The sequence below is a fragment of the Podarcis pityusensis genome (assembly GCF_964106645.2).
Source record: "Podarcis pityusensis genome assembly, chromosome: 5".
NCBI lineage: Eukaryota > Metazoa > Chordata > Lepidosauria > Squamata > Lacertidae > Podarcis > Podarcis pityusensis.
In genome coordinates, this window is record NC_138032.1 from 71,862,621 (window position 1) to 71,876,579 (window position 13,959).

Here is a 13,959-nt window from a genome sequence, read left to right on the forward strand (position 1 = left end):
TCACAAATTTTAAAATCAACCACCACAAAAAACAAAGCTTCTAAAATTACATTTTAATACTAAAAAAAATGTAGCACAACAGGTTATACTGAAACTGTTGGACTCCAGATTCCATTTGTGTCCCCAAAGTTCAGATGAAGGTGTCTTCGGTTGACACCTAAAGTTGCCAATGCAGGGGTCAGACACACTTTTCCAGGCAGGGAAATGTACAATTGCAGTATCAAGAAGCCCCTGCCTAGTGTTACCTCACAAGATGCCATATTGTTGGCAGGACAGTGAGCATGGCCTCCCTCAACTGTCTCAAATCATGGGTCTGCAAGGTATTGGGAGAAGATCTCCTTTAAATACGGGGCCTCGAAGAAGAAGAAGAAGAAGAAGAAGAAGAAGAAGAAGAAGAAGAAGAAGAAGAAGAGTTTGGATTTGATATCCCGCTTTATCACTACCCGAAGGAGTCTCAAAGCGGCTAACATTCTCCTTTCCCTTCCTCCCCCACAACAAACACTCTGTGAGGTGAGTGGGGCTGAGAGACTTCAGAGAAGTGTGACTGGCCCAAGGTCACCCAGCAACTGCATGTGGAGGAGCGGAGATGCGAACCCGGTTCCCCAGATTACGAGACTACCGCTCTTAACCACTACACCACACTGGCTCTCGAAGCCATTCAGGGTTTTGTATGTCAGTACCAGCACCTTGAATTGGGTCCAGGAGCTCACAGGCAAGCTGGGCAGTGCTTTAAGGATCAATTACATGTGATCCTACCTTGGTGCCGCACTTAACAATCTACCAGCTGCATTCTGCACCAGCTGTAGCTTTTGGACCATCTTCAAAGGTAGCCCATGCAGAGGGTGTTGCAACTTTAGAATTGTGAGATTGTCAGAATACGAATTACTGATGTCAGGCTGTCACTGATCCAGGAACATCCATGGCTGGCAAACCAGCCATAGCTGGGCACAGGCACTCCTCACCACTCAAGCTACTTGGGCCTCTAACAACAGCTTTGAATCGAGAAGAACTGCTCAAGCTGCATACCTGTTCCTTTAGACACCTGTTCCTCCACCCAGAACAGGTCGTCTCCCTAATTCCTGGATCTGAGAACAACTTACCCACATAGGACCTCCACCTTGCCATGATTCAGTCCGTTTATTAAATGTACTCTTGAGATTCTGATTGCGCTAACGTTTTGCTTCATCCCACCCTCAATACCTAACTTATTAGACACACTGAGAGCTTGATTGTTGATTTCAGATTCTGAGAGTCAGCCCTACCTTTGATAAACAGATTTCTGCCAGTATCAGGTAACTTTTGAAACAAGGTTTATTGTACCTACCTAAACTTTTTGAAGCTTTATTGGTATTTTCCTGCACTCTGTTTTTTCCCTTTGCAGGAGCAGACAGCTTCTTCTCTGCTAAGGTTTGCTTCTTTGAGTCTGCTTTCTTCTTTTTCGTCGCTCTACGTGGCTCTGCTAGCATTCTTACTTCTCGTGGGAAAGCAGTAAGCACCTGGATTGCCCCAGCTTTTATCTTGGCTTCCAGACCCTCCTCTGTGCCAAATTCATCTGTTTGTGAGATTTTGTAAAGCGGCAGCACATGCAGCTGCTCATCATTGGGTATCACCCCAACCATGCGGTTATCTTCTTTTGTTAATGTACAAACCTAGCCAGAAAAACGGGGGGGGGGGGGAGAATAATAAATCATCACTTATTTGTTAGTGAAGCAACTTTAGCAAAGGTGATATTTATGTTTTAGCATGCAGAATATTATTCTACTTAGGGTGCTTGTGTGAAAAATAAGGAAATTCCCCTCTCCTTCAAACATCAAGCCCACATGTCATGGTTTGAATAACATTGCACAATTTTAGAAACACTAACAGCACAATCATTCACAGCTGCTTTGCACCTTTAAAAAGTTCTTCTGTCTAATGACTTTCACAAGTGGGGAACCCCTGGAGCAGATTTTGGGCAGCACAGAGGAGAGAAGTTTTGTTGCACTTGCGGAAGTTGTTCTCCACATGCAATGATTTGGTTCCCTTACCTCTATCAATCCATAAAAACTTTTAACTTTCAACCACGGCAACTTGAAGCGTCCCTTGCAAATTACTTCAGCTTTATAAAGGGGATTGCAACATATCCAAGAACTAGAGGTCTACTTAGGGCAGGAAGCCGATTATTTGTTTTGTCTTGCATTTGTTGCAGTTCTGAATTGCTTTTTATTTTATTTTATAAACGTGGCTTTTTTGGATAAACTTTGCAAGAAGACTTTGTAAAGAAGAGCATAAACAATTAAGAACAAAAGCAAGTCTAGAAATAAGGGTGCATTCACAGCTACAGGTTAGCAACCTAAAGAAGCCAAGTAGATAAATTGTAAATGAACAAGCACTTGGGAAACTGAATCCCAACAATGTTGCATACCACAGTGCTTCCATTGTGCATGTTGTGTGTATCCTTATGGGCATGAGCACAAAAATCGATGCAAGCTGTGACACCAGAAAAAGGTCGGCCATCCTTAATCCCAAGTCGACAGTCAGGACCCAGGTGCTCATTTTCCACCTTAAAAAAATAAAATTATTTATTTATTCATTCATTAATTTTGTATACCACCCTTCATCCGAAGATCACAGGGAGGTTCACAACATAAAAATACAAAATGAAAACACAAAATATATAATAAAAGAAAAACAAATTAATAACTGCCCTCCTACAAATACAAATAAATCTTATATGGAGATAACATTGTATCTCACCAAACACCACCAGCTTCAGGGACAATTTTTCATTTGAAGTGAACAACTGGACTGAGAACACATAAACCCAATTTACATGCCATGGAATACCAAAGGTCACATAAGCATGAGATCACTCCTTTTTTGCCCCTTTCTTTAGCCATCAGGAACTAAAAACCACAATTCCTGGCTTAGCATTACTTCCAAACTAGGGGTTGTGGTTTGTTTTGCTCCAACAAAACAAAACTTGCACACTCCAAGAACGAACCTTGTGTTCACAACATGGTTTGATTGGAGCAGAACAAACCATAACTCCCAAGGATTATGGTTTGTTGCTCTAACCCACTAGAGGAGAGGACTACAGTAAGAACCATTTGCACACTCATGGTAAACCATTAACCATGGCTAACTTGTTAGTGGTTTACCATGACATGCCAACACTGTCATTGTTATGCATTGCTAAATATGAAAGTAAATGCTTGACTTATTTGATGAGAATTGTGCTAAAAATCCTTAGATCTACAAGCTAATTAAAACAACATCTGTCAGGATTTATTGATCTACCAACTTCATGCAATACACTGATCGGCAATGAGGATGAAGAATACAACAATTAGTTTTTTGACCCTGTTAGTAAGCAGGGGACACAACAGCAGGAATTTGAAAGCTGTAACACCAGCAGTGCATTTCTTTCTAGAAGTCCTACAGTGTTTAATGAGACATACTCCCAGTTAAGTGTGCATAGGATCGCAGCCTAGCTGTTCTTTCAGCTAGGCCAGTTAAGGTAACGAAAGGCCTTCAACTAACTTGTGCAGCTTTTCTTTCTGCATCACCAGTATTAAAACGATGATGTGTCATAATAGAGATAATGGAGTTTCTTTGATTTTACCTGGTTTTGAAAAGCATCAGGGGCTAGTTTCTGATACAGTGGAGCAACATCAGTGGCTAAAGTTTGCAAATTGTTTTCGAGATGTTCTTCCTAGACAGGGAAAGGAGTCATCATATCATTTTATAGCTTGAGAAGCAGACTAGTAAAACTGTGAAAGCAACATCAAACGTAGATTCAGTATGCTATTTAGTCAGCTTCCTGTGGTTTTGGTTACTAACCCACATGTAAGTTTGCTATCATAATGGCAAAACATAGCAACATTCTTGAGAGTTGCTCAAAGGAAGGGAAAAGCAGTCAGCAAATTAATTGCTTGGCACTAAAAGAAGTTCACAAAAGATCCCAAGTTCACTTTCCATTTCCAAGAGAAAGCTATAATGGGGGTGTTGGATGGGAGTTCACATTGGCATTAAAATACAAACATATATTTCTTCTTCAAAGCAAGTACCATGTTTGGAAACCTGCTACATAATAATGAAAGTGTTTGTATGATGCTTTAGAGTGTTCCAAGCATTTCACACACAATAGACTAGTTCACATGTCAAATTATGCCAAACCATGGCTACATTCCTCCCTAGTTATTTTGCTGCTGCACCATACTGACCTAAGCCACAGTGTGGCTTTGGGTGTTGTCTAAACCAGCTTCACTGTTTAGCTCTCTCCAGACTAATAACAAGCTGTAACCAAGATTTGTTGTCTGGTTTACGATTTGTAAACCATGTTCCCAGGTTCATGCTAAGCCAAACAATGACATAGCTCAACACAGCACAGAAGCAAAATAACCTGAGAAGAGCAAAGCTGCCCGTGACTTCACTCTAAGCCATGGTCTGGCTTTGCAAACCAGACTATTATTTCAGTAATACTTACAACTGTCCTGTAAAGTAGGTCATAATTATAATCATCCTAATGTTGCAGATGGGAGCAAAGTGATTCAAATTAAGAGAGCAGCAACATACATAAAGCCGCCTACTGAGTTAATAGGGGAGGTAATTATGAGAACTCTCTGGGTGGATTTTGGTGATGCTTTAACACAATCATTGCAATCATTGCGGCAGAAATGCTTGCCAGAGGGAAGGATCTCCCCTCTCTTCTCCCTGCGCCCTGTTCTCAGGGTTTGCCCAGCACTCCCAAGCAGATTTGGAGAGGGCGTGGGGAGTGCATGGGGAAGGAGACAAAGAGACAGTCCTCTTGTGCTAGTGGGACTTGTGCTGCTTTCCATTAATGCAACAACTTAGCTGAATCCTGCCCTCTGGATCACAGCCAAGGCTATGGGGGGAGAGGGAAAGAAGAGAAGTGAAAAAGCAAACACACAAAATAAGAAACCATTTTGTTTTAAATTAAAACATTACATTTGCTTAAAGAAAATTCACTTAGACCTATGCTAATATGGCAAGCACATTGGTTTGACCAAACAACTATTGTTACATTTCTCTGAGGACATAGTGGATATCCTTTCGTTTCTCCTTCCCCATCCCCCAAAAGTTTTTTGTCTACTGTCATCAGTCATTCAGCAATCCATGAACACTGAGCATGCTTAGCTCTCACTGGAGTCTCCCTCGTTCCTTCCCTAGTTTTTTATCCTCCCTATAATTTTTTATACTTCGGCAAATCTCAACTTGCAGACTTCTCCAAAACCTTGTTGTGCCATTCTGGCTACATTAATCTATGGCCTGGACACTGAAAACAGATGGCATGATCATGAATGGCGAGTGCCTTCTCTGTCTTAACCAAACAGTACAGAATGCTCATTGCAGTTGCATTTTCCCAAGCTGATATACTTTTGCGACTTTATTTAGGTTTTGCTAGTCTTGTAGTGGCTCAGTTGTTGAAGCAACATACTCATTTTGCAAGGCACTCAGCACGACACTGTGATCCAGTGCGATGGCAATCTCACTTTCTTCTGTGAGATGGGGGAAACCACACATATACCCCAAGGGATTCCTCTTTGCATCCGTGGATTATTCCCAGATGACACTCCTTGTGCACATGACACCCTCCCTGATCTGCCCATGTTGCACAAGCATTAAGACGGCATCTGATGACATAAGACTAATCCAGGAAAGGTCAAGCCATAATAAGGGTGTTAATGTTTAAAAATGCTTCAAGACTCTTTGCTGTTTTTGTTGTTGTTACAGCAAAAAACAGACTGAAGAAATCTGGTCGCTCTTACACGCGTGCACAATACATTGAACTCCCACACACAAAAATGTTGCTATCTACCCAATATTTCTCTTTGACTGCATTCTAGCCGACAGAGATATCTGGCTTTATAAATCTATGCTACGTGCTATTCTTACCTAAAAGAACAATCTTACACTTCTTTACATTAAACCTCATCTCACTCCGTCCAGTTGCTCAAATGATCCATATCTGTCTGTACTTTGAATCTATCTTCTTCTGCTTTTGCATTGCTATACTTCCTAGATTTATGTCATCTGCAAAATGATCAATATTCAGTATTTAGCTAAAATAACACCTAATAAAAACAGTGACAGAAACAGAAAACAGATAAGTGATCCATCTTTTTCATCCTTAACATAAGAACTATATGATTTAGCACTTGCTTCAGCAGCACATAAGTATATGAAAATGCCTCATCCCATACCAGCCTGCTTGTTCATTAAGAATTGCACAGGAGTCCCTATTATGGCCCTCTTGCTAAAGGCGATTCACAGTGCAGAGACACAGGGGAGGGTTTTCTCTGTGATAGCCCCAAAATTGTAATGGTCTCTTCTCTGAGGTGCATTATTCCCCTACATTTCATTTAGATGACTGGCAAAAACACACCTGCAGACCCATGATTTTGGAAGAGATGAATAACTAGCACAAGGAGAAGGTTTTCACTGTACTTTCAACTTTTTCCTGTCATTATTGTATTTTACAATGGGTTTCAGTTTGTTTATAGCTAAATATGGCTTTAATAGTTTTTTAATGTTGAATGCTTTCAGTGTTTACTGTGTGCCACTCTGGGGCACTCAGATACAGGAAAATACTGGAAAAATTTAAAATAAACCAAAACCACTATCAGCATGCCCCCTATGCAAGCATGAAGTATTACAACTTTTTTAAAAATTGGGACTATGGGAAATAAAAACTAATCAGTGGCTGAAATAACTGTTATTTAAACTGACACCTTGAAGATGTTTGAGGATGTTCAGTTTCTATCTGGGAGGGCACATACAGTCAGCTATGGGCTATTGGAGGCATGAAAGGATGGCATTGGTGAAGGAGCCAGCAAGTTAACTGCAAACAAAAGGGTAAATAAAACGTCAAGAAAGACTTTGGTGTACTGTAAGCCAATAATGTATGAGTGCTTTGGCACAAACAGCACTGTCGTGGTGCTCAGTTTTCACACAGAATCTATGTAGTAGGGATAGAGAGGGAGAAATGAGGAGATTACATTAGGTATCATGCTGCCTTGAATGCTTATAAATGTATACGCCCAAGTGATCCAATTAGCAAAAAAACCCTGCACCCTTTTTGCTTTTAGTCCCTAAAAAGTAAAATTAGAAATTATTTTGAGAAAGGCAGGAAGGACACTTACTTGTTTGTGATCATCAGTGAGAAGTCTAAATTTCCTGGGGGCTTTGCTTCTGGCAAACTTACAGCCATTATAATACATACTCCATGAACAGCCAAATGAGAAGGATGCTCCACATGTCTCTGGATCAAGGCCTTGACAGGCGCAGGTACGACTGTGGAAGATTTAAACAAGTGGCAATCAGCCAGCGGTGCAGCAAGCTTCTATAAATGCAAAACCCCAAACATCTCTGAACAGAACAATGGAAAAACACACGTGTCATAGTTCATCAGCTGTTTTTGATAATGACCAATTTGGGTATAAATGTTACTTTTCCATTACTGTGTATAAGAGATTTCCTGGTCAATTGACCTTCTAATGGGATATACTAAGTTTATAATTTAAGCTATTTAGAGAAAGAGATCATGCTTGATAGGTTTGGTTGTGATTCCTTCACAGCATCAGAAGCAGCACAACAAGATGTGGCTCAAGTAAATTAAAATGAAGGGAAACACCTGTCTTCATGTAATTTCTTTTTTTGCCAGAGATGGAAACAGGAGGCGCAGAAAGCTCATTTTGGTCATCCCACACTATACTCAAATTGGCAATTAAAAGTTGGCTACATCCTACTCAACTACAAAATAACACTTTTTCAAGTTTTATGTACTAGGGCTATAATCTGAAATCTTAAAAAAAACTAATTACGAGTCACAGAAGCAAATTATGTGGGAGAATTAAAACTTTCATGCATCAAAATATCAGTGTTCTGGAGTGCACTCACTCTTCATTTAGTGCACATCTTCGGCTAGTTGGACAGCCATATTTTCTGAGGCTCTGGGTCAGTTCCTTGTATAGAGTGTCAGCCAGAAGATGAGGAATCCCCTCCCAAGCCAAAATAAGTATCACAATGACGGCATTTTGGCAGTGATGTCCTGCACGCTGTCGAACCAAGCAGAGCAGTTTTTCTTCATCACTACTTCTTCGTATCACCTGAAAAACAGGTTGAGTTGTTTGTATATCAAACAGAAATGATCTAAGGCACTGATGCCAGTTATTTGTTTGCAGAGACCCTGCTGTCGTGTTGGATTTCTTCTAATGATTGCATATTGCTACCAACCCTTATTTACCAGAATTTTGTTTTATTAGTGTCTTCACCACTCTCTCTAAGTTAGCCACATCTGGAGGGTTATTTGTTACCCATCCCTGCCTCAAGGCACATCAGAACTCCATTTCCTTCTCCTCTTCATGGCTCATGTACAGAGATACATATGTGCTAAAGTGAAGAGGGTAAAGTCAGGTCCTACAGAGCTTCCTCCAATCATGAGCACAGCATCAGACAGGAAAAAGGATTGTGCCCCAAATTCAGTGTTCATTTTGCAGAGATGATGGATAATGGGATTAACTGGTTTGCACTGTGTTACATGTTTGAAAGCTTGTAGATTCTTTTAAATTGGTAGGCAAAACAGTAAAATAATTATTACTAATCTAAACCCACCAGTGTTGTCGTCCCAATGCATCAACTCTAACCAGGTTACAAAACCACAGTTGGAGATGGATTAACAAACTCCATAGACAGCTGGATCGAGGCGGGTCGGGGCTGCTGATTCTTCTAGATCTGTCAGCAGCTTTCGACATGGTCGATCACGAACTTCTAGACCACCGCCTTGCCAACGTGGGGATCCAGGGCACAGTCCTTCAATGGCTGCGCTCGTTTCTCTCTGGTCGGGGACAGAGGGTGGCGCTTGGGGGGGAATTGTCATCGCGCCACTCCTTGGTGTGTGGAGTACCTCAGGGTGCGATACTCTCCCCGATGCTTTTCAACATCTTTATGCGCCCCCTCGCCCAGCTTGTTTGGAGTTTTGGGCTGGGTTGCCATCAGTATGCCGATGACACCCAACTCTATCTGTTGATGAATGGCCATCCTGACTCGGCCCCAGACACACTGACTAGATGTTTGGAAGCTGTGGCTGGATGGTTTCGTGGGAGCCGGTTGAAGCTAAATCCTTCGAAGACAGAGGTCCTGTGGCTGGGACGGGGCGATATGGGATTGGGGGGGCAACTCCCATCTCTTGCGGGGGCGCAATTAGTGCCAGCACCGTCCGTTAAGAGTTTGGGTGTAATCTTCGACACCTCCCTTTCCATGGAGGCGCAGATTGCAGCTATAACAAAGGCGGCATTTTTCCATCTCCGCCAAGCTAAGCAGTTGGCTCCTTACCTCTCTCGCCCTGACCTAGCCACTGTGATCCATGCGACGGTCACCTCCAGACTGGATTATTGTAACTCGCTCTACGTGGGGCTGCCCCTGAGACTGACCCAGAAACTCCAGCGGTTGCAGAATGCTGCAGCGAGACTCCTTACGAGGTCTTCGCTGCGAGATCACATTCACCCGGTGCTATACCAGCTGCACTGGCTCCCGGTGGAGTACAGGATCAGGTTTAAGGTGCTGGTTTTAACCTTTAAAGCCCTATACGGCCTAGGACCCTCGTACCTACGGGACCGCCTCTCCTGGTATGCCCCACAGAGAAACTTACGGTCTTCGAATAAAAACATCTTGAAGGTCCCAGGCCCCAGAGAAGTTAGGCTGGCCTCAACTAGAGCTAGGGCTTTTTCGGCTGTGGCTCCGATCTGGTGGAACACTCTGTCACAAGAGACCAGGGCCCTGCGGGACTTGACATCTTTCCGCAGGGCCTGCAAGACAGAGCTGTTCCACCAGGCCTTTGGCCAGGGCACAGCCTGACTCCCTCCCTCGGCAATCTTCGCGGAGCTCTGGCCCAATGGTTGCCAGTGGCTTGAATTAATTAATTTTATAACGAATGATTTTAGACTGTTGTTTATGCTGTACTTTTGTACTGTTTTATTGTTGTTAGCCGCCCTGAGCCCGGCTTTGGCTGGGGAGGGCGGGATATAAATAAAATTTATTATTATTATTATTATTATAGTTAGTGTCAGTACAGCAGTTAATGCTGAGCCACCACTAAAGCGGGAAAGACAAGGCAGAATTTGCGAGAAAGGGGAGAAAAGAGCACAGAAACCCATTCCTTGTTCAGTGATTGGACATGTAACATTGGCACTTTGGCCTATAAAAAAAATGCTTGATGGTAACATTCAATTTACACACTTACTCAATCCTTCTTTGATAACAGTACCAGTAATGGAAGAGCACACAAGGCATATGCAAGTCTGGATCTTAGGAAGTTACAGACCATAAAACACAGAGATACCTACTCACAGGCACATTATGTCACAAATGTGAATGAAATGAAGCAGATGAGACAGAAGGATGTCAAAAGAGGGCTTCTGCTGCATATACCTCCCCTCCCACCCAGCTGAGTGCCATTGAGAACAGCTGTGGGGCATGCCCAGTAGTAGGCTCCTAATTGTTTCTAGCGCTAATCAGCTGGGCAGTGGGCCTACAGGCCACACATGAAAGTCAGCTATGGGCCCAAAGTGGCTCACTGATTTCCCAAATGTGATCTACACCCACACATTTTAGCAGTTACTTATGACCCTGGAACAAAGCCATCACCAGCTCATTTGTCTTAGAAACAACCTCCTATGCTATTTATTCCTTTGTAAAAGTACAACGTTGAAGTACTAAACAGAGATGGTCAGCACAAATAGATTCACAACCAATTTTAGCAAAGTAGCAGGTTCTGTATTCAACTCTACTAGCAGCAAGTTACGTAGTGATTATTCAATGTAAGATATCAGATTTAAACTGCTAAAATACACCAGAAGCCTTACGATCCAGTCTCTCACTGAGTTGTATTCCACAATGCCATTTTTTTTTACCAACACGGACTCTGTACTTTTAATAGCTGCAGAAATTCAATGTGAGCAGGTTTTCAAATGGTTGCACATACTTGACAGCAAAAAGGCATAGCACTGAAATTTCTGCATGCCATGCAACTGTTGTAGGTTCTGTCGGGGAAGGAGGCACCCCTAAATTCAACATGTCTCCTCCAAATACATATCATTCTACTTAAAGTATTTTTGTTAAAACATTTGACATTTCCAAATACCCAAGATTCCCAAACCACCTGGGGCAATTCTGAATCACACTTTTAAAGACACTTATGTTCCTTTCTAGACAGAGTGAAAATCTAAGGCCTATTGGAAAACAAACAAACAGTTTTTCAACAACTATAATTCACTGTGGATTGCTTACTTGTAGGGCTGTACCTTTTAATTGCTTTAAATGTAGGATTGAGCCATCTGTAGCTTAGCTGTTAGTAGAACTATGAGTTATAAGTGCATTTATTTACAATTTTATTTTTTGCTTGATGCTATGATTGGGAATGAAAAAGTATTAAAACAGGTCTACCAAGTCTACTACTCTTTTTTTTTTACTGAGTTTTACAGAAGGCATGCCAGAATTGTAACTTCACATCTTCAGTAATGAAATCAAAATGAATTTAGCCCCAAAGTTCTCTCCAAACGGTCTCTCACTATTACACATCCCTCAATACTTAAAATGAAACCAGTGCTGATTTTCATAATAACACTAAGTCTATAAAAATAGTGGTATGATTGATTATTCTTGCAAATTTCTATAATAATAATAAACCTTTATTGTCACTACACCACCTGTGTGCAGTGAAATTAAACGAATTTCTCAGAATTTCTATTATCACCATCAAATTACAGTGGTACCTCGGTTTAAGAACAGTCCTGTTTAAGAACGATTTGGTTAACGAACTCCGCAAAACCAGAAATAGTGTCCCAGTTTGAGAACTTTACCTCGGTTTAAGAATGGAATCCGAACGGAGGAAGGGCACCAGCGGCGGGAGACCTCATTAGGGAAAGCGCGCCTTGGTTTAATAACGGTTTTGGTTTAAGAATGGACTTCCGGAATGGATTAAGTTCGTAAACTGAGGTACCACTGTATACTGGAATTCACAGTGCTGCCTACAGAACAGGAGTAGGCACTATCCCAGTAACCACAATGTTCTGCAAACTTCCTGGGTAGAACAGTTGTGGAGCTGTATTGACATAAGGTTTTTATTTTTGAATTTCACCCTACTGTATATCAACAATGTTCAAACTTAGGTTATTCATCCTTTCTTTAAAAAAGTTTATATCCTGCCTTTCTTCCATGGTACTCAAGGTTACCTACAAAATTCCCAAGCAGTGTCCCATCCAAGCACCAGCCAAACTGAGATCAGTTTAGCTTCAGACTGTCTCTATATGCAATATGCCTATACTGCTCACCTTTACAGACATACAGTTACTCACAAACTCATGCAAAAAGTTAAACGTACGTTCCATTCTTAGGAATCATTCTTGGTAACTTAATTGTTTCAAATCATGATGTTGAACAAATCCACTTACATCTTCAACATCTTCAAGCAAATGAGAATTTTTATTTGGAACCACAAACAACAGAATAACTGAACACATTCAAAGCACTATCTTTCTCATTATTAAAAACATCAAATGCAGAGGATCATGAAAGTATACGATGTCCCCCTCAACTAAAGTTTGAAATGGTACAGTACAGGAAGGACTAAACCATGTGCTACTTCTGCATTTTTAAAAATTGGCTTTTTAGATTTGTCTGCTTTTCTGCTAAATTACATGCGAGAGAACCTGCTGTAGCCTGAATTTATCTCAAGGATGTTCTCCTTTTCCACTTTTCCTACACACTGGGGACTCCTGAATATGAAATGAGCAGGTAATAGATGGCATTTCAACATACTTCAAACTTGAAATACCTTCCCACTATGTTGGTGTTTCATAATGGCATATAATCAGCAGTCATTATGCAGGAGTACTTTTAGGATCTTGCATGATCAAATATTCTAGAGATACTTAAATCTTCCTATGTTATTGACTTGTATATGTAAAAGACTATTCCTTAAATAAATTATTAAAAATATCCGTTTTTACAAAACCACATACCCCAATGTCTAGAATGCACTTATAAAAGTTAATGCCATGGGCAAGCATACTTCCTGCAGCAGTTTTAACTGCTTGGGTTCTACTTACTTGAAATATCTCTTTAAGATTGCTGAAGCAACTGTCTCAACCCTTGGCAGGAGCTCTGGAATAAGGAATAAGTTCTCTGTGAATAAATATTACTTGATGTAGACTGTCCCTTCAACATCAGCCAACTAACTAATATGAACGTGCATGGGTTCACACACATATAAATGATAGAATGAATTACACTAATGTGAAATCCAGACATAAGGTAAAATAGCTTCTCTCTATGGCAGTATAGATTAGGGCAGTTAATTCCAAAATGGAACATCCTGCAGACAAGATTCCATCTGCCTGCAGTTACAGACAGCAACTCTAAGAAAGACTGCAGAGCAGTGGCTTACAATGTGTGCAAGACAAATGGAACCCAGAAAAAAAGACTCCAATCAAGAAAACACTTGAAAACATATCAGTTTATAACAGCCTGGTTCGCACAAAACATTAAGCCATGGTTTGTTTGAATATCTGGACTCAGCCCAGCAGTCTAACCATGGTTTGCTTTCGGCCAGCAAACCACAATATGAAGCTGTGGCTTGTTATTGGCTTAGAAATCATGTCTGGTTTTAGCATTGTGCTTGAACACAACCATGGAATGCTTGGCACCCCAACCCAGATACTCAAAGGGACAAGGCAAGAGGAAGCAAACCAAGGTTGGGAGAAACAAGCCATGGCTTAGCATTATGTGCAAATACACCAAGTGTGTCACTTCCGCCAGTATAAAAAGCAACAATGCGGCAAAAACTAAATAGGAATTGAGGTATGCATTAACCAGCCCCAGGGGAAGAATGTAAATTTTGGCAATTTTTTTGAACTCTGACACATTGCTCAAACCTTCATGTAGCAAGATCTCTAACCT

General features: G+C 41.2%; 1 protein-coding gene across 2 annotated transcripts in view; it reads right to left on the reverse strand.

The window, feature by feature from the left end:
* TET1 (tet methylcytosine dioxygenase 1) overlaps positions 1-13,959 on the reverse strand; it is a 78,299-nt gene that overhangs the window by 4,591 nt on the left and 59,749 nt on the right. For both annotated transcript variants that reach the window (XM_081006048.1, XM_081006047.1), the window contains exons 9-13: positions 7,903-8,111; positions 7,146-7,296; positions 3,605-3,694; positions 2,405-2,542; positions 1,325-1,649 (exon numbers count right to left, since the gene is read on the reverse strand). In XM_081006048.1, coding sequence (XP_080862174.1) covers positions 1,325-1,649; positions 2,405-2,542; positions 3,605-3,694; positions 7,146-7,296; positions 7,903-8,111 — 913 coding nt within the window. The remainder of the gene's footprint in view (positions 1-1,324; positions 1,650-2,404; positions 2,543-3,604; positions 3,695-7,145; positions 7,297-7,902; positions 8,112-13,959) is intronic.